Source organism: Primulina tabacum, chromosome 5 (assembly GCF_025594145.1).
Source record: "Primulina tabacum isolate GXHZ01 chromosome 5, ASM2559414v2, whole genome shotgun sequence".
Lineage (NCBI taxonomy): Eukaryota > Viridiplantae > Streptophyta > Magnoliopsida > Lamiales > Gesneriaceae > Primulina > Primulina tabacum.
This window is the reverse complement of record NC_134554.1, coordinates 13,307,288-13,328,522: the sequence shown is the minus strand read 5'-3', so window position 1 is coordinate 13,328,522 and position 21,235 is coordinate 13,307,288. Positions and strand designations below refer to the sequence as shown.

General features: G+C 37.5%; 2 protein-coding genes across 3 annotated transcripts; both read left to right on the top strand.

Moving 5' to 3' along the window:
- Positions 1–1,196: 1,196 nt before the first annotated feature.
- Positions 1,197–3,340, top strand: LOC142546780 (uncharacterized). The gene is made up of 2 exons (XM_075654672.1): positions 1,197–1,666; positions 2,479–3,340. The coding sequence occupies exons 1-2, from the start codon at positions 1,305–1,307 to the stop codon at positions 2,906–2,908; spliced, it is 792 nt and encodes a 263-aa protein (XP_075510787.1). The 5' UTR covers positions 1,197–1,304; the 3' UTR covers positions 2,909–3,340.
- A 5,301-nt stretch (positions 3,341–8,641) lies between these two features.
- LOC142546779 (golgin candidate 4-like) lies at positions 8,642–21,033 on the top strand. Of its 2 annotated transcripts, XM_075654670.1 has the most exons (15): positions 8,642–9,040; positions 10,387–10,485; positions 10,821–10,916; positions 11,453–11,587; positions 11,878–12,007; positions 12,091–12,155; positions 17,614–17,781; positions 17,906–18,019; positions 18,223–18,351; positions 18,459–18,755; positions 18,835–18,900; positions 19,197–19,399; positions 19,856–19,910; positions 20,160–20,342; positions 20,610–21,033. In XM_075654670.1, exons 1-15 carry the CDS (start codon positions 8,819–8,821, stop codon positions 20,916–20,918), a joined length of 2,271 nt encoding a protein of 756 aa, XP_075510785.1. In that variant the 5' UTR covers positions 8,642–8,818; the 3' UTR covers positions 20,919–21,033. The 2 variants fall into 2 exon arrangements, with proteins under 2 accessions (XP_075510785.1, XP_075510786.1); XM_075654671.1 differs by lacking the exon at positions 8,642–9,040 and having other exon boundaries at positions 10,385–10,485; positions 10,709–10,916.
- Positions 21,034–21,235: the final 202 nt, after the last annotated feature.

Sequence of the window (21,235 nt, the reverse complement as noted above, 5' to 3'; positions counted from 1 at the left end):
TGTGAGACAGTCTCACATAAATTTTTGCCAATAAACTTGTATTAATCAGGACATAAAAAACAGTTAATTATTTGCAGTGAAAAAATACTCAGCACAAAAAATAATATTTTTTATTTTCGAATATTTTTAAATTAATATATATTACATCATATTTCTTTCACTTTTATTGTAATTTTTTTTATAAGTTTAGTCAAGTTAATTCGCTCGTGAGCTATTCGAAGTTCGGTTTGATAAAAGTTCGTTTAATGTTACTCGTTAAGATAAATAAACCAAACACAAATTTTAAAATATTAGCTCATGAACAAGTTCGTTGACAAACTCATGATTCCGCTTTTAGGAAATTTTTTTAAAATATTTAATTTATAGATTTTTCTCTTTAATTATGGAAATTTATAAAAATCTATTAAATTTTCATAAAATTAAATAAAATTTTATATATTTTTTAAATATATAATTTAATATTTAATGAATTCAAAAAATATTTAAATTTATAATTTATGTATTCAATAAAACTCGAATACGTTTGTGAGATATGAATAAGACGTTGTTTGATAAAAAAACTACAAACAACTTATTAACCGTCAAAATAAGTTATTTAACGGTTCATTAGTTGTTTCAAAAAAAATTGGAATACCTGATTTTTTTTTTCAAAAAAATATCTTATTTTAATATTTATTTATCTAAAATATCCTTATATATATTCTTAAATCTTCGGTTTCTCCTTACTCCTTAAATCTCCAATGTATAACTTTGTTTTTCTATTCGAATTTAAAATAATATTTTATTCGAACTTTTAATTATGATATAAAACAAAATTATTAAAATTTTATTGACTACTTAGTAACTATAATTTTTTAATCAATATTTTTATTCACATGTTAAAAATAATATTAAATATATTTTTTCAAAAAACCTCAAATATCCTAAATATAAATATAAAATAAATTTATTTTTTTAAATTAAAATTATAAAATTATTTTATTGTATATAAAATCTTTACATTAACCTATAATATTATATTTTTTATAATAAAAAAATTTATAATATTAAACAAATTAACATTATTTAAAATAATTTTTTTTTTATAATTTTGACAATAAATTTTTTTTGTAATAACGAACACATTATACTCGTGTAAAATAAATTTAGTCAAACTAAGTAATCAATTTCAAAGAATTCGACGACTCTGTCGATATTCGCACCGTATAATTATCGATATTTAAAGCTTGAAGGGAATAAAATGTCCCTCTCTTGAAAATCATCGCGCAAATTTGGATATATTTCCTTTATCTGATATCAAAAGAATGGCGCTTCTAATCCCCTATCCGGAGATCTTTTCATCAGTTGGAATTAGACGAGAAAATCAATCATCAATTGCTCAGTGTATCAAGAGTAGGAATTTTGGGATTAGGGTTTCTTTCAGTGTCAGGGATTTGGAAAAGGGTTCTGCTCAGATTTTGAATTTGAGGGGTAATTACGAGGATAGTGTCGGGATTTTCTCCTCTGAGGTGCAGCAGAGTGAAACAGCGCCTTTTCCTTCGAGAAAGAGTGAGGATGAGGAAGAAGAGAGGCGGAACTATCATGTCAATGCGGGTTATGCTATTCGGACCCTCCGAGAGGAGTTTCCCCAGCTTTTCCACAAAGAGCTCAGCTTTGATATCTACAGGTTTGACGTTAAAGAAACTTTTCTTGCCTTTCTTTTTGCAAAAAATACATAAAATCAAATAGTTTGTTACTCATGATGGCTATCTGTTTGCCTGTTCCCTAGTTTACTTCACGTCTTTTTATGTATTTTCTTCATTTACTATTGATCGATGTATTAGATTGAGTTGAAAGCTGTATTAGTTTTGTATAGATCAGTTTTTATGGCCAATTTAACCGATTTTATGAAAATTTATTGATTAATACATGATAATGAGGTAAAATCAGGGGAATGATCGGCTTTGAATTCCACCGATTTAAGCCAATCAGTCGTTAGGAACTGATGTATTTAATTCATATTTCACTCCTGTCATGTAACTTTGGGTGGTCAAGTACACAGCTACGGATAGGAGCAATAATATAGAGATGATTGGCTATCTAGAACGGCTGTCTACCTTGTTTGGTTGGTTTCCTATGACTTAGGTCCTGTAATAAAGGATTTTATAAAATTCATTAGCTCACCCATCTTTTGAGTTTATTGATTGTATGTGTTGATTTGCCATATGTTGCTTCTTGAAAGTTTTTGATTGACTTCTTATAGTATAGTATCCCCCACAATTCAAATGCCAATTTGTGTGGAGTGGACGATTCATAAATTTATTCAGTTCGGATTGTGTAAAAGGCTTTAGCATTGGAGATATGAATGTTTTTTTCTTTATCGTGATTTAATTAAACTGTATAATTTTACGAGACTTGTTACAGATTGTCCCTCACCGTGAATGAGAAAGGACAAGATTAAACTTCTCTAATTCTTCATTATTCTTTCTTTTTGCACAGGGACGATATTGTTTTCAAAGATCCATACAACACTTTTGCTGGTATAGAAAACTACAAGTCAATCTTCTGGTCGTTGAGATTTTATGGAGGGATCCTTTTCAAAGCCTTGTGGGTTGACATTGTAAGTGTGTGGCAGCCATCGGAGAACATGATAATGGTTCGTTGGATTGTTCATGGCATCCCACGAATTCCATGGGAGAGCCGTAGCCGGTTTGACGGGACTTCAGAGTATAAGCTAGACAAAAATGGGAAGATCTATGAGCACAGAGTTCACAATTTTGCTCTAAATGGACCCCATAAATTTCAAGTGTTAGGTGTGGAGCTGATGATACGAACAATAGGCTGCCCCTCAACCCCAAAGCCTACTTATTTTGAATTTTCATCCGCCTCGATGAAAAACCGTGCTATTAATGAAATTTCCGGTGAGTAAGTGTTTTCTGAAAGATGATGAGAAACATAGAGCTTGTTTGCCTTGTAGGAGTTTTGGTCAGCATTATAGTAGAAGAAACTGAAGTTGCCAAACCTTCATCTTCTGGAAATCTATATTCGAGCCGGGATTATACGAGATGATTTTTGCCTTTTTGGTAGATGTTGATTAATGGTGTCCTCCAGCTTATCTTGAGATGCCTTTCCAAAGCATTGTGCTCTGGGATTTCAAAATGTATCAAATTTTGTATGATGCTGACACAGTTCAAGTTTAAAAGCTCAGGCATCTGTCAATAACTATGTAATGTAAATTCCCTGAATGGCATATGAGCTGAGTAAATACTAAGGTCTTTTGTACTAAGCTGCCTTGGCTTATATCTTCTCAATAATGCATGTATTGAGCGAAATAAATTAAGCATTTCATGCTTTAAGGACATACTTCTGACTTTCTAATGTTGATCTCTTTCTTTTATAAGGTGATATCAAAAGAAAATCCTGTGAATTTTGGATGCCACTGTTTGAGTGTCTTTTGTGGCTCTGTAAATGTGTGTATCCAAGCTCTGAAACTTGACGAATGGACGCTTAACCCTTTGATAAAGTTAATTGGGGAGCACTGAAGAAATGCAATACTTACAAAATATTCTTATTTATCTAGTATGCTAGATAACGGCGAAATGATTGACGACTAATGGTGGGAAGATGATTAACAGCTAACTTTATGGAGTTTCTTCTACATACTAAGCAAGATGGAGCTCCGAGAGGAGGTGCCAATCTTGTTGTATATATGTTTAAAGTGAGTTCAAGGTAATGGTTTAGTTAGTGCATCCGCCAATTGATCAGCTGAAGTGACACGAGCTACACGAAGAGCACCGCTCTGTACTTGTTCCCTGATAAATGATCATCTAGAGCAGCGCGTTTCATGCCTGATTGGAAGACAGGGTTACCACAGCTTGGTTGTCCTGATGTTATCACAATATATCACAGGTTTTTGTGGAAGTTGTAGACCGAGTTCTGTGAGAAGTGAGCGTTTCCGGCTTAATTCAGATGAAGTTGCAGCAACTGAACGATATTCTGCCTCAGTGGATGAGCGTGCAACAGTCCATTGTTTCTTAGAACTCCAAGAGATCGGATTTTTTCCAAGATAAACAATGTATGCTGCGGTGGATGTGTACTCATCTGGGTTACCTCCCCAGTCAGCATAAGAGAAAGCATGAAGTGAGTCATCGGAGTTTTTATGGATTAAGAGACCATGGTCCATTGTACCGCATATATAACGAAGTAGACGCTTACTGCATTCCAATGATCGAGCATTGGGTGGTGCATAAATTGCGAGAGTTTGTTGATTGCAAATGCAATGTCCGTCCTTTGAGAGAGAGATAAATACCTCCTCAGTGAGGTGACCTTGTAGGAAGGTATTATTGATGAAAACCTTTTGCGACGAGACGAGCCTTGTATTTGTCGATGATTCCATTAGGCAATCTTTTTCTTCAAAAAATCCACTTGTAGCCAATAATATTCTGAGATCGATCCATAGAAACGAGTTCCCATATACCCTTTTTACTAGTGCATTATATTTAGGGATGACAATTTTCCCCATGGGTTTGGGGACCCGCCTGGAAAATTCGAAACGGGAACGCGATCCTCGATTTTTTCGGGTAAAAATCCCCGAAATAATTCGGAGCGATTATCACCATCCCCGAACCCGCCCTAAAATAATATTAATAATAAAAATAATAATATTATCAGTATTAATAATTTACTAATATTATTATTTTTTAAATATTAGTAATATTATTAATATTAGTATTGATATAAATATTTTCACTAATAATAATATATAAAAATAAGTTTTGGTTCGGAGAATCTCCGTACCCGTCCCTGTCTTGCCCCATTAATATTTTTGAAAGGGGATGGAGATTTGAGCCCCGCGGTTTCCCGAACCTGAAAAAACGAGGATCGAGGCGGATATGGGGGGAGGGATGGAATTCGGGGACGGAGATGGGGATGATAAACCCATCCCCTCCCGTCCCGTCCCGTCCCATTCCATTGTCATCCCTAATTATATTCCTCTCACATGGACTGACTCCAATGAGGTCTTTGAGGGCTTGGGTTGAAGTTGAGGGTTCTGTGGTATGAATGAGATTAAGTTGAGTATCGAGGTTAAGTTTGGTTACAGGTTTGTTAATATTGGACTTGGCTCTGGTTATAATTGAATGGTTGTTATCATGAGATGATTGGGTGTTTGGTGCTAAAGTTGACGAGTTTTGGTTAGTGTTGTTTGTAAAAGATTGACTCGAGGAAGGGTGGGTGATCGATTGAGGATTGGAAGTAGAGGTTGAAAGCTCTGTGGTGGTGAAATCAACTGGTATGGTTGTGTGGGATGGGGACGAAGGGTCAACATATGCTGGAGGTAGAGTCATCGGAGCTTCGGATGATGGATTGAGTGGCCTATTGGGAATTGTGAATATAAGCCAATGCGAGAGTGTGTCAGAATGTGGCCGTGAAAGATGAGTGTGGAGAGAGGAGAATGGAAAAATAGACTATAAACTTCACATGACGAGAGACATAAATGTGTGAAGTGCTGTGGTCAAGACAATAGTAAGCACTTGGTGTTAAGGAATATCCCAAGAAGACACAGGGATGAAAACGAGGTTCAAGCTTCTAAGTAGTGTAGGGACAAAGCCAGGGGTAACAAAGACACCCAAAAATATGCGTAACTTTCTGTAGGTGGGGGGAGAGTTAAAGATTTTCTCATATGGAGATGAGAACTGCAAGGTGGGGGTTGGCATGCGGTTAATAAGGTACACTGCTATAGCAAAAGCATAACTCCAGTAAGGGGAATGAAGGCGTGTTGGAGAAGAGCGAGACCCGTTTCAACGATGTGTTGGTGACGCCGTTCTGAGTAACCATTGTGTTCAGGAGTATGAGGAGTAGTAGTAAGATGAGTCATTCCAGATTGAGAAAGAAAGTCGGCGAGAGCTTGGTATTCGCCTCCATTATCAGAATATAGTGTTATTATGGGACAAAGAACATATTTTTCTACAATGGATTTAAATCGTATAAAAACATCAAGAACATGGGATTTCTTTTTGAGAGGGTAGAGTATCAAATGTATTTAATAAAGTGATCCACGAAGATGACGTAATATTTAAAATCGGAAAAATGATTGTTGAGTGTGACGATTGTTTATGGATCGAGTCATGACTACTTGAAAGTTGGGGGTGTTTTGCCTTGAGTCCCTGAGTACCACAAGCTTGACATGTGCCTAGATATGGGCGAGGAGGTGGCCGGTTGCTTGTGAACCAGCAAGTGAAGTGCTTGTAAAAGCTGGCGCAGTAGGATGGCCGGTGGTTGTTGGAGGTGATGGAAGGTCACCACAGCTTGCTTGTTTCTTTGATTTGCTACATTCGCCGAACCAGGAAAAGAGAGAGATGATGGCTGAAGTTTACGTAACAAATGCTCTTTGTTCAATAACTTCTCATGTAGTTCATCAAAAGATATGGGCATCTCACGAGCATTGACAGCATCTTCAATTGATTTGTACTCCTAACCATGAGACCATCGAGGATCTTGTCAATGAGATTTTCTTCATCATATGGTTTGCCTAGAATAGCAAGTTCATCGGCTTTGGCACGAATAAATTGCATATAATCTTTGAGGTTTTAGATCCCTTTACTGCCGTTTTGATTTGGTCTTTGATTTGCTTAATATGACCTCGTGTGGGTTTGGCATTAGTGTTGGCGAGAATGGTCCATGCTTCTGCAGATATATTGGCACGGGCAATGAGTGGAATGATTGGGGCAGAAAGTGACCCAACTATGGCACTGTATATGAGTTTATTTTGTTGGATTCATGTGAAATAGGCTGGATCGAGAGAAGATATATTGTCTTTGGAGATCATCTTGGTTGGGGACATGGATTTGAACCATCAATGAAGCCTTCAAGATTATATCCAGTGAGTGTAGCAAGCAATTGCATCTTCCATGATAAGTAAATTTGTTGTGGCAGTTTGATGAGTCCATGGTAAGATACGATAATTGCCATTAGAGGGTGTCCTGGTTCCTGGGAATTGTGGATAGTGGGCTGAGGATTGGAAGAAGAAGAGATGTTATCAGAGGCCATGATGATTCAGGTTGGAGATTAGGATATTTTGGATTGAGGATAGCTGTTATGGTAATGAAGAGCTGGAGGGGGAAAAACTAGGAGTTGAATTGAAGATGCTGAAAAAAAAATGATAACTGAAATTGATGGGCTAAGTTTGAAAAAGAAATCTGAAAGGATGCTGACGGCTCATGATACCATGAAGAAATGCAATACTTTTTTATTATTATTATTAATTGTTTGATTGGGTATATATACAAATGATGATTGGGAACATTTATCCTGTCAAGAATCAATTACAAAATATTCCTAATTATCTAATATGATTGATTGCATATAATCAGTGATTGAAATTGCTTAAGATAATGCTAGATAACGGCTAAATGATCGACCAGTAATGTGGGGAAGATGAATAACAGCTAATTTTATGGAGTTTCTTCTACAAGCACAAACTTTGGTGCATCTTGTGCCTGAATCAGGAAGCAGCAATCTTGGTGAACTTTACCAGCTCAAAACCTTTCTGAGAACACTTCAAACATATGGATTAAGTTTAAGATGAAATGCTTGATATTAATAATTCACTTTCAATAATAAAATTGCTTAACATCAAACCCCACCAAATCGAATCGGATACACCAAATATTATATTATTAATCGGATATTAATTTTTTTATACAATTGTAAATTGTTAGCAGCGATTATATTATTTAATTATGGTTTGAAGTGCAACAATTTACCCAACACACTAGTCTGGAAATTGAGTGTTGTGAGTCCCATGTTCGAACCAAGTTTGTAACCAAACTTATACTCAGGAGGATAGATGAGGTGATTCAACGTAAACCTAACTTTCGATTCATTTGTGAGGATCCGGGTTTCCAATGAGACTACCATAGCTCCAAGCTGGAGTACGGTAGGGACAGAGGGAATTTTCGGAGGAGCGGTGAAATGCGTTGAAATCGGAAAGAACATCAACAGAGATGAGGTGATTCAATGTAAACCCAACTTTCGATTCATTTGTGAGGATCCGGGTGTCCAATGAGACTACTACCATAGCTCCAAGCTGGAGTACGATAGGGACAAAGAGAATTTTCGGTGGAGCGGTGAAATGTTTTGAGATCGGAAAGGGAGAGAGCGGGTAAATTATATCTTAGTGTCCGAGCGCCGCAACGTTTATGTAAAAGATTCTACACACATTTTTTTTTTCGAAAATCTACAGGCCCTTATGTGACATAGAGGTTACATCCTCTTCTTGAGAATTCATACATCTTTTTTTTTTATCGATGCATGAACTAAATGAGAAAAGGAAAAACGACTTTTAGTAGCATAAGCGAGGCTCCATGATCCAAGAGGTCTCGGGTTAGAGTCGGGTGAGTTGTTTGGTTAGACAAAAATTCTCCGACCTGTTATACGTGTATATAAAAGTTGACCATTATTGATTTAAAAACTAAAAAACAAGTGTTGAATGTTAATGGGCTGGGAAATGGAATATAGAGCCCAATTCTTAAAAGTTTAAGCCCGGATAATTACTGATTAGTGAATATCTTCTGGCCCGATCATTTTTTGTTCCTTTTTTTTTTTTAAAAAAAAAACGTTGGCGATATGCAACCTATTTATTTCACGTTTTATTATCAGATCTACCTCAAGATTAAAACCCCAAATCTAATTAATTCATTTCATTTTCTAACAGTGTTTCCCTCGATCAAACTTCACCATCCTCTTTGAGTTCAAATCCGAAACAATATCACCGACAAAAATTCAGATATATATGCAAGAATAATACAGGAGGGCATTTTGCCGCTTATAATTCTATGCCATGTGGAGTTCTGTGGCTAATTTAAAGGAAAGTTTGAGTAAAATTGCACTAGATGTTCACGAGGAGGACGACGATGAGCTCTCCTTGTATACTCCTCCCCGGGATCGATTGGAAAACAATAATGGAGTTTTTGAGCGGCGAATTTCTCGCAATTTTAAGCGTTCAAGCTCGCCGATGCATTCGCCAATCACAAATGGCTTTGATTCACCTTATGATCACGAGGTATTTATGAGTTATTTGTGTTGTATTCGTTTCGATTTAGCGAGGTAGTGTTTTTTCTCCGGCGATTTTTTTTTATATTTGTTTTTTTAGTTGGAATTGTTTAATGTACGTTTTTCATTTTTATTTTCTCCATCTGACAATTAATGTGATTTTGAAATGATTTTTTTTTCTATGGGCGCATTATTGAGAGGTCGAGCGGGATTCTTAGACTTCTTAATTGAAGGATGTTTCACAAAGCTAAACATTTTTTTTGTGCTCGACTTGATTTTGGGTGAGGTTTGATTGTTTATGGCATTGTCTATCTATGCTAAAACCTACCATGATCTGGACGTGAAGATCGTGTCTTCAAAATTCCCTGAGTATGATTTTCGTTCTTGGTCTTTGAAAATTACTTTTCACTGGTTTGTCCCTGCAAGAATTAGGATACAAGTTGTAGTTGTGCCCTTGAACATATTATATGCATATGTGGTGAGACTCTGATAGCCATGCTTTATAGTGACTCGGACATTTTTTTTTATCTGATTCGGTTTTTAGGACTTCTGATGCATTACTAATTAAGCTGTGAACAAATATCGTTATAGAATTGTGGACTGTGGATTAGAATTTAGTAAGTCAGTATATATTTTTAAAATTCATTCCAGAGAAATGTTATTTTGCAAAATTGAATTTTTTGATCTATTTAATCATTACTACTTTTTTCAGATTCAGTTGGTTTTGGTGTCAGTGATTGTAAAACTGGAGTCTTTCTTCAGTTTAATTTATTCAGGTTGAAGTTATCGGCTCTTGCTTGTTGGAAGGTGCCAATTCCTGTTTCATTTTGTGTCCGAACTTCGGCATGCAGAACTGGTTTGATTGACTGGCTTTTTTACTGGCCACAAGGATTATTTTAACCATATGTTTCAGTAAATCTGCGTGGTAATTGATGTGTTTAATTTGGCAATATTGCCATTTTCATGTCAGAGGGCTATGAGACGAGTTGTTAATGGCTTGATTAGGTTTTTGAAACGGATGGATTTTGTTTTTGACTATGGGCAGATTGTGCATCTGCATCTAGTGGGTATCTAATCTGATCTGAGATGAAACGAATAGGAAACATCAGTCATAGTGTTATTCCTAATCTAACTTGCATGAAATGATTTCAGATTTTTCCTAACGGATTATTCTTTTACACCATATTTTTATCCGAATTGTGATTAGATTTCGAGACAGGTGGGTGGGGGGTGATTATGTTATTACTTTTGCCTTGAATTCTTTCTTCATAAGGTTGGCTATATCGGGCAATTTTATGCTTCATCCGGCTTCTGGTGTGACCAGCTATGCTCCTTGATACATTTTTTCTCTTGCAGATTGAACGATACAAATCAGATATTAAAAGACTTAAGGAATCTGAGGCAGAAATCAAAGCTTTATCAGTGAATTATGCAGCTTTATTGAAGGAAAAAGAGGTTGTTTGTTTTACCTTTACAGTTATTCCCTCTTTCATTCAATTCTTTTGCTAAATTGGTTGAACTAAAGGAATTTTTTATAATAAATAAAAATCAAAGAATATCTTCCTTTCCTTTCTATGGTACTTTCTGACTTTTAAAATCCATCTCTGGCATCAACATTATTTTGTTGGAAACTGCTGATGAGAAAAGTCTTAAATGATTTTAGTTGGACAAATTGCAGTTAGCAGGTCCCACAATGTTCCTGAAATTTTGGCATGAATTATCACTGTTTTATCAGCAAATTTATAAACAGACTTGGTGGCGGCCTCGTATGCCGTGATCTTAAATTACAGGATCGAATTTCAAGGCTGACTGAAGAAAATGGCTCATTGAAACAAAATCTCCTTACTACAAACACTGCTCTAAGTGCAGTCAAAACAGTGCATAAGGTACGCTAAAAATTTAAGATATGGGCTGAGACAGGAATATGTTAGTGGATTTGGATTTTGGTCTTAGATGAATGTAAAATAAAGTTTTGGATTTAAATATCAAGAAAATGTGAGATGTGAATGTGTAATCTATTCTGTTAATTATGAAATCTGTATTCAGTGTATGCCTTTCATGGATCCTAAATTCTTTGAGGCAGTGTATACTTCAGTCCTAGTATACATTTTTAGGTTCAAGTGTGAATTCAATTTGGTCATGGAAAGCAGTTTCACGGAGTTTGAAATATAAGATTTATTACCTTGGCAGAGGTGACTGGTGGAGAGGCTAATGCTGATATTGATGAGGGGTTGGAACGTGGATGGTGAAGCTGATACAAGTCTGAATTGTGTTTTATTGATAATTATAATGTTTTGGACATCGGATCCGTTGGAAAGAATAAGTTAAAATTTTTAACATTTTGTCGCAAATTTCTTGGTCTAAGCATATTTGAAAAAGGAAGATTTACCTTCTATAAGCTGATTTTTATGTAATTTTTCAGGGGGATGGCGATCTTTCTTCAAATCGCCATAATAAAGCTGCAGCGGAGATCCGGTCTGCCGGAAGCTTACAAGCCAATGGTACTGTCCCAAAACAGGATGGACAAAGAAATGGAACCACTTCGACAGATGCAGAAGTAAGAGAAAAATGTTCTTTTCCAGATAGACAAGTCTGCATCCATTCTTCTATGCATGTAGAAGTCATTTTCTTTCAAAGAAATGGCCAAATCTTTACTTCACCCATGTTCTGATTTTTGTCTTCACTAAATGCATATGAATTTTTCGACTTGTTTTCCATGCACGTGGAATTGAAATTGGAAGATTTTGTTCCTCATCAAAAAAATTGTCCCATTATACAATTGATAATTTCAACGTTCTATCTTCAACTGTGTTTGGACTTGACAATAGCTGTATTAATATCTTCTAGGAACTCACAAATATGATGGAAGAAAATATGACAGTGATGAAAGCAACTCATGAAACACAAATGAAACAACTGGTGATACAACTTGAGAAAGATCATGACAGATTGGAAAGTTTGCAATTAATGTTACAAGGTATTTTTAAACTTTTTAAAGATCCAGCTCTGCTCCCATGTCAGCTTTCAATATTTTGATTGATGTATTTCATCAATTCTCAGATGAGAAGAAGTTGAACGGATCTTTTCAGCAAGATCTGAGCTCATTAAAAAGGCAAAATGATGAAGTGAGTTCCTTAGTTGTTCTCTTCTTAAACGATAACTTTTGTTGTCACGTGGCGCTTTTGAGTTAATTTATGTGCTATTTTAAGTTAGGTAATGCATCAACTGTTCGATACCTGTTGAAATATAATATAGTAATGCTATGTTAATGTTGCTTATAACAGTGGCGCTTTTGAGTTAATTTATGTGAAGATTTAAATTATCAGGAAATCTTTACTACTTTTTTGATTAAACCAAGAGAATATATATACACAGAGATTGACAGGAAGGATAAAAGGTGACTTTCTAAAGTTTAGTCCTAATTGATAGACCATAAAATTAGGAACTGCTAACTTACCTAGAATAAAATATACGCATGCTAAATATAGCCTAGATTACAAAGATACTAATCCCTAACTTCTAGTGATATAATCGACACTCCCCCTCAAGTTGGGTAGTACATATCGTACATGCCCAACTTGTTACATATTTCATCAAAGTTAGGACCTAGAACGGCTTTAGTGAGAACATCTGCAAGTTGCTCTCGAGTAGGTGTGTAGAGAATCTGAACATCGGAGTTCTTGAGCTTCTCGGCAATGAAATGTCGGTCTATTTCGACGTGTTTTGTACGGTCATGATGAACCGGGTCTTTCGCCATTCTAATGGTAGCTTGGTTGTCACATCTGTGGGTTACTGATCCTTCCTGTTTTATTCCCAAATCTTCCAAGACACGACGTATCCATATTCCTTCACAAATAGCTAATGCTAGAGCCCTAAGTTCAGCTTCTGCACTGCTTCGGGAGACCACCGGTTGTTTCTTGCTTCTCCAAGTTACAAGATTTCCCCATACAAATGAACAATACCCCGTTGTTGATCTTCGGTCCGTGTGGCTTCCAGCCCAATCCGCGTCGGAATACAATACAACACTTCTATCTTCGTGTTTCCCAAATAAGATTCCTTTACCCGGGCACTTCTTCAAGTATCGGAGAATTCGATATACGACTTCCATGTGTTTCTGAGTGGGACAGTTCATGAATTGGCTCACATAACTCACTGCGAACCCGATGTCTGGCCGTGTATGAGACAAATAAATAAGCCTCCCTACGAGCCGTTGATACCTCCCTTTATCGGACAAGATCTCTTCATCTTTTTTTCCACTTGGTTTGATAGCTTCCATGGGAGTACTTGCTGGTTTACAGCCAAGCATCCCTGTCTCACTGAGTAAATCCAAGACATGTTTGCGTTGTGACAAAACAATTCCCTTCTTTGACCTTGATACTTCCATACCCAAGAAATACCGCAGCAACCCAAGGTCTTTCACCTCAAATGACTGAGCCAATGACCGTTTAATATTCACAATCACCTCTTCATAGTCCCCGGTCAAGATAATGTCATCCACATAGACAATGAGGATGACAACTCTATGATCGGTAGATCGTTTGACAAAGAGGGTGTGATCGGATTGACATTGCTGAAACCCTTGTTCCTTTACCACAGTAGAGAACCTCCCGAACCATACCCTTGGTGATTGTTTCAGCCCATAAATCGATTTCAGCAACTTACACACCTTATTGCTACTCTCATTGACAGAAAGCCCGGTTGGAATTTCCATGTAGACTTCTTCCTCCAATTCCCCATTAAGAAATGCATTCTTAATATCAAGTTGTTGCAGCTTCCAATCTAGATTCGCAGCCACGGACAAGAGAATTCGCACGGTGTTAAGTTTAGCTACAGGTGCGAATGTCTCCTGATAGTCAATTCCGTAGGATTGAGTAAATCCACGAGCCACTAGTCGGGCCTTTAACCGTTCAACACTTCCATCCGCCTTGCATTTCACGGTGAATAACCACTTACAACTCACGGTTTTCTTCCCGGGAGGTAAATCTGTGATAGTCCACGTGTCATTCTTTTCCATAGCCCTCAATTCTTCTTGAACCGCCTGAGTCCATGGTGCTTCAAAGCTTCTTGTATTGATCCCGGAATAGGTACCGTGTCAAGGTTTGTGATGTAAGCCCTGTATTTCTGTGACAAACCACCATAGGAAACAAACCTCTGCATTGGATGATTTGTGCAACTCCGGGTACCTTTTCGTAGAGCAATAGGTAACTCTTCGGACTCTTCGAGAGGTGGAAATTCCGGTGTGTGGCTCTCCGTGCTTGGAATCGGAACCGAGTTTGATGACGGCTCAACAGTAGGATGTGTCAGTGGCTCACTTATTCTTGGAGTGGGTCTCGGCCGACGGGTGTATACTTGTATGTCTGGCTGGGGTTGTGGGGATTGGACCTGGTCATCAACAAGTGCAGGAGGTGGATTCGAGTCATTTTGTGGCATATTTGGTGTAGTAATGAGGAGAGAATCCCAAGACCAAGGTTGTACTTCCCTCGAGTTCTCCCCCTGAAGAACAGTTTTGGTGAAATAGGGAGTCTCTTCGAGAAAAGTAACATCCATAGTGTTAAAGATCTTTCTACTCCTAGGACAAAAACACTTATACCCTTTCTTATTGGAAGAATAGCCGATAAAGACACACTTAGTGGATTGAAGATCGAGTTTGCTACGGTCGTGTGGATAGATGTGAACAAATGCGGAGCATCCGAAGATTTTTGTTGGTAAGTTGGAGGATAGGATGGCTGCATGGGGATAAGCTTTGATTAGGGTTTGATATGGCGTAGCAAACTTCAAGACTCGGGATGACATCCTATTTATAAGGTAGGCAGCAGTCAACACCGCCTCGCCCCATAAATATTTTGGGACACCAGTTGAAAACATAATGGATCGGGCAACTTCTAATAGGTGACGATTTTTTCGTTCGGCTATACCATTTTGTTGGGGTGTATTTACACATGAACTGATTTGAACTATCCCATGTTTAGAGAAATAGTCTCCTAGAATTAGGTTGAAATATTCCCTGGCATTGTCAGATTTTAGTACCCGGATTGACATAAACTGAGTTTGAACCATGGCTTCGAATGCTAGAAAAACTTTTTCAAGTTCTGATTTTTCTTTCATGAGAAATACCCATGTGAGCCTAGTGTGGTCATCGATAAAAGTGACAAACCATTTGGCACCATTTATATTAGCTATCCTTGATGCTCCCCATATGTCACTATGGATTAAAGTGAAGGGTTGCGATGGATTGTAAGGAATGCTTCGATAAACTGAGCGTGTGTGCTTTGCAAGTTGACAAATTTCACAATGAAAATGTTGTGGTCTTTTATTCATAAACAATTGAGGGAATAACTTTTCAAGATAATAAAAACTTGGATGTCCTAGTCGATAGTGCCAACACATGACTTCAGTATCCTTATTGACTCTAGAAACTAAAACAGATTTTGAAACCTTGGATTTGATTGACTCATGATTAGGCTGACTAAGGGTGACATGGCTTGATGTGGATTCCGTTGGCGAGTTAAGCAAGTAGAGTCCTGAGCACACCCTAGCACTGCCAATCATCTTCCTCGATCCCAATTCCTGAAAAATGCACATATTTCGGAAAAATTCAGCGGAGCAATTATGATCAGATGTTAACTTATTTATTGATAACAAGTTGCAATCTAATTTCGGAACATGCAACACAGATTGTAGGGTGAGAGTTGAGGTTAGGCAGATTTTTCCAATCCCGGCAACTCGGGATTTAGAACCGTCAGCAATCCGCATGGTCACTTGGGTTTGGCTCGGTTGGTATTCTTGAAACAGGGACCGGTCTCCCGTCATATGGTCTGATGCTCCTGAGTCAATAATCCAATGACGAGATAGAGTATTCCAAGTAGACAAAGCATAATACTTGTTACCTTTATTTGCATGCAAACTGACAGGTTGGCTCGTGGTAACGTGGTGTGTTAGAGTGGTGGCTAATGCCTTCTGTAAGGCCTCGATCTGCTCCTTTGAGAATGAAGTGACTTCCGTGGAAGTGGCTGAATTTGCTCGGCTATTTCGCTCATTGAACGATCTAGAAGGCTTCCAATCAGCAGGTTTCCCGTGAATCTTCCAACATGTGTCTTTTGTATGGCCTGGCTTGGCACAATGATCGCAGTAGGGTCGAGTTTTGCGCTGAGAACGAGTATCCTGTTGGCTGGCAGGATGTGCACCGTATGATGCAAGTGCAGATCCTTCTACGCTGACCTAGCTATTCTGAGTGCCCATCATCACCCGCTTTCTACTCTCTTCCCTTCGAACCTCAGCAAATGCTTCTCTCAGGTTCAGGAGTGGCTTTCCACCCACTATTCTGCCTCGGACTTCATCTAAGTCTTTGTTGAGGCCTAGTAAGAACTTGAATGTCCTCTTCTGCTCCTGAATTTTGAGGAATCGCTGACCATCCTCGGCACACTTCCATTCATGGCTTTCAAATGCATCGAGCTGCTGCCACTGTCGGACAAGGGCGTTGTAATGTAGAGTGACTGGCTGATCTCCTTGCCGCATGTCATATAGTACCGATTCTACAGCGAATAGCTCTGAGGTATTATCTGAGCTAGAGTATCTGTTTCATATAACAGGAAATTCTCTCCAATTTCCACTGTCATAGAATTGATAAGCCACGCCATAATCATGTGATTCTCGATGTTCCACTTCTTGAAGCCTGGATCTGTCTTCTCTGGGATGGCCGACTCGCTCATCAAGTACTCCTCCTTCCCTCTACCGCAAATAAACATTCTAACCGACTTAGACCACTGAAGATAATTGTGGCCATTTAATTTGTGGCTTGTGATGACAAGGGAATTGTTTTCGATGGGGCTAGGGTTTAGAGTTTCTGATTTTGAGGTTTCGGTAGCCAGGCCATGTTTCACCATGGTTGAGGATGGCTACACGAGAATGAGGCTATAGGGGAGGAGATTGCGATTTGAGAGAGAAGAGCCGTAGCTCTGATACCATGAAGATTTAAATTATCAGGAAATCTTCTACTACTTTTTTGATTAAACCAAGAGAATATATATACACAGAGATTGACAGGAAGGATAAAAGCTGACTCCTAAAGTTTAGCCCTAATTGATAGACCATAAAATTAGGAACTGCTAACTTACCTAGAATAAAATATACGCATGCTAAATATAGCCTAGATTACAAAGATACTAATCCCTAACTTCTAGTGATATAATCGACATTATGTGCTATTTTAAGTTAGGTAATGCATCAACTGTTTGATACCTGTTGAAATTTAATATAGTAATGCTATGTTAATGTTGCTTATAACAGGATGATATCTCATCATATATCCTTTTACTAGTTTGTGTTTGTAGTTCAGGAAAAGGGAAAAAGTATTTTAGTTTGTTATGCATATATATAGTATGGTTGGTCAACAGCATTTGTTGAAGTTATCCATGTTTTTCTAAATTTGGGGATTATTATGCTGGTGATACTGATATACGACTATTTTTATGCAATCGACTTATCTCCATTAGGTCAGGCAGTTAAAACCATCAGAATTCTCCTTTTACTCTTTTATTCCTCGTACAATGTCGTTGGACATGGTAAAATTTTCCTCATCTACAGATGTCAAAAGAGTTGAACAAAACGCATGAAGAGCTGAACCGGAAGATATCAAAGATAGGACGATTGGAAACAGAGTTGCATAGAACTGACAGAGAAGAAACCAATGACATTGTAGAGAAATTGAAAATGGTCATTTCCTCTTTAGAGAATGAAAAGATTGTTATTAAGGTCGATATCTTATCATTTCTCTTTGTGTGTGTGTTTTTATATACATGTGCCTATTGATGCTTCATGCATGTATGTGTGCGTTTATTCATATGCACTGTGGATTTAATATATTTTTTCATGATAGAAAGAAAAAGATGAGCTAGAGGCGGCTTTAAAGGCAAATCATTCTTCTCTGTTGCATCAAAACATACCTGGCAATATAGACTCTTCAAATAAGGATTCCACTAGCTCGAATGAGGTGGGTCGTATTTTCCATTTCTGATGTTGATTATGATCTATTTCCATTTTTCTTTTAAGATTTGGCCCATAGCCCATACTTCATTTCTTCTAGATCTCTTTCAAGGGATTAGTATTTGAGCATTTACTTTCACTACTTTTCTAGTGTGTGCATTCATGCTCTTTACTATCTTTGCCTTTATCCTAAGAGGTAATACACGGCAGGCATTTTCTCACAAGGAAGAAATAGTGCGGTCTATGCAGAAGCTGGAGAATGATTTAAATGAAGCGCGCCGAGGAAGGGATAAAGCGGTAAAAGAATTGAATCGCCTTAAGCAGCACTTGCTGGAAAAGGTCTGATGCCGTTCCTCTCCTCTTTTTGGTGTCATGTTGTCTCACTATCACAATATCAACGATTTAAGTGCTTGTTTGATTTTGAGTGATGGAAACAATATCCACAGGAATCTGAAGAGTCAGAGAAGATGGACGAGGACAATAAAATCATCGTGGAATTGCGAGAAGCCAATGAATATCAAAGAGTTCAAATACTACAATTGGAGAAAGCTCTGAAGCAGGCAGTTGGAAGTGAGGAAGAAATTAAAATGTCCAATATTAATGAACTCAAGAAGTGTAAGGAAATTATAGAAGAGCTTAATAGAAAATTGACTAGCTGTAGGAGCACAATAGATACAAAGAATATGGAAGTTCTGAATCTGCAGACTGCCCTTGGCCAGTATTATGCTGAAATGGAGGCTAAGGTAAAATTTTGTTTCGTGGTTGATATTAGATGAGAAAGGAAAAGAATGTGTGTATGACTTGTGCATACTTTCTGTTTAGGAACGTCTTGGACAGGAATTATCCATGGCTAAAGAAGCATCAGCTCGACTTTCCGAGATGTTGAAGGTGTAATTTCTCAACTTTGTCACATTTTTCGCCATCAGCGCATGTGTATCGAAGCTTTCAAATAATTTTTTTCCTTGATGTATTTGAATATCTTACAGTTCTATTTCATGTTGTTCGCATATTGTGAATGAGAAACACGACTGGGAGCTTTGATATTTTAATCATGTTTTTTTGAAGTTCGTTAGCTTACTCATTCATGGCCATGATCATGATCTGGCTGCTTGACAAGATGTATGTCCTTTTTTATCATTTCCAATTTAACTTAAGCCCTCATTTTTCCCTGTATCTGCTGTTAGGAAGAGCAACAACAAACAGAAGCATCAAAAAGGGGGAAGGAAGAGATATTAGGGAAGCTTTTGCAAGCTGAAAGAGCGGTTGAGGAAAGAAATAACAGAGTTAAGAAGCTTGAGGAGGATAATGACAAACTGCGGCGAGCTCTCGAGCAAAGCATGACAAGACTAAACCGAATGTCTGTGGACTCTGATTTTCTTGTTGACAGGTGAGACGACCTGATTTTTCATTTATTTTAATTCGAGGTTGACCAAATATGATCATTCTTTGTGAGGCAGTGGCTCTAGTCACAACTGCTTTTTATGGCGTTGCTTTACAAGCTATCTATGTTGGGGTCACTGGAAGGACCATAATCTTCATTTTCCACTGTTTTGCGGCTACATTGGGGGAAATATTGGAACCCACTTTTTCTGCTTGTCCTTCCAACTGGCCTTCCCCATGATTGTTCAAATTTGGGAACATGTTTTGACTATTGTGCGACTCTAAAATAATCATGTTTGTATTATGCTGTCAGTGTTGTATGTATTTACTTTTAAGATGTCATGGATTTCCGGTTTCATTATCATATAATGTTTTGAACTTGAATTAGCTCTGGTTGATATAAATTCTAAAAAGTTGTGAACTTTCCTTTGATTATGGAATATAACAAATGGTCTTATTGCAGGCGCATTGTAATTAAATTACTGGTGACATATTTCCAGAGGAATCACAGCAAAGAGGTACAGTAACTGATCTGGAGGATGTAGAAAGGTTAACTTAGGAACTTAATCTACTTAAAAATCATTCAGCATATATCGAGTAATCTTCTTCTAGCTCAGCTAAGAATCATTGATACCTAATCGCACATTCATTTGAAAGCTCATACCCATCTGCCATATGTGGAATAACTTAATGACAGTTTATGTAATGCATGAGCAAGAAGTACCCGTCTGCCATCCACAGTAACCTGTATTTACTCAATGTTTCAGGTTCTCGATCTAATGGTTCGCATGCTGGGATTTTCCGATGAAGACAAGCAAAGGATAGGCATTGCTCAGCAAGGAGCTGGCAAAGGTGTAGTCCGGGGCGTGCTGGGTCTTCCTGGTCGACTAGTTGGGGGAATCTTGGGTGGCAGCTCTGCTGAAGCTTCGACCGCTATGTCAGATGACCAGGTCTTTCTCACCACTCCTTTCTCTTGTGGTTTTTTTATTCTCCTTTTGATTAAGGGTTTAAATGCATTATATAGATTGCCTTCTCAACTTCCAATTTTGGTCGATAGGGATAACAAAAACAAATTACATTTCCCACTACACTCTCCATCCAAAAAACTAGACTTCTTAGCTCTCTAGTGAACATGGATTGCTTCATTTAACAACTAATGGATTCTCCATTATTCTTCCACCAAGTTTCTAAAATCATTTCTGGAAAATTTTGTTCAGTCATTTGCAGATCTATGGGTGGATTTTCTACTTAAAGAAAATGAAGAAAAAGAAAAGAGGGGGGCTAACAATGGATCGAAGCAAGATCAACACGAAGGAAGTCCCAATGCCACAGACACAAATTTACATCTAACCGATTATAATAGTGGGATTTCCTCCACTGTGTCAAACACCACAAGACCAAGCCCTTACGTCAACCAAAACCAAGTGCACCCTTCGTTTCACAGAAATTTCTTGCATCGCGAACCTTCTGATTCGGAGTTTTCCACCGTTCCTCTCACCTCATCCGAAAACAATTTCAGAACTTAAGAATACCACCGAGGTATTATAATGAATGTAATTGTGACTGTAAATACTCGAGAAGTATAGATTTTTGTTAATACCCTTTGGATTGAGTTGTCATATTTCGTTCTTTCAATTCTTTTGTCCAATCTGTTGAATTAAAGAGATTCATTCCTACTTAAGTTAGTCACTTAGGCACTGTATATTCTGAGTAACAACTGCCGGATAAGAAGACACTGAAGTGATACTCTCGTCGTTTTGAACCATTGTAAGGCATAAATTTTTTTGTTAAGGATTTAATGTAGTCAAACTTTGTAGAAATTTGATATTTGATTTTCTCGTGC

Coding starts and splice junctions, on each gene's coding strand:
- LOC142546780 (XM_075654672.1), top strand. CDS start 1,305: ATGGCGCTTCTAATCCCCTATCCGGAGATCTTTTCATCAGTTGGAATT. Junction 1,667..2,478: donor CTCAGCTTTGATATCTACAG/GTTTGACGTTAA, acceptor CTTTTTGCACAG/GGACGATATTGTTTTCAAAG.
- LOC142546779 (XM_075654670.1), top strand. CDS start 8,819: ATGTGGAGTTCTGTGGCTAATTTAAAGGAAAGTTTGAGTAAAATTGCA. Junction 11,588..11,877: donor CCACTTCGACAGATGCAGAA/GTAAGAGAAAAA, acceptor AATATCTTCTAG/GAACTCACAAATATGATGGA. Junction 18,756..18,834: donor ATGCTGAAATGGAGGCTAAG/GTAAAATTTTGT, acceptor CTTTCTGTTTAG/GAACGTCTTGGACAGGAATT.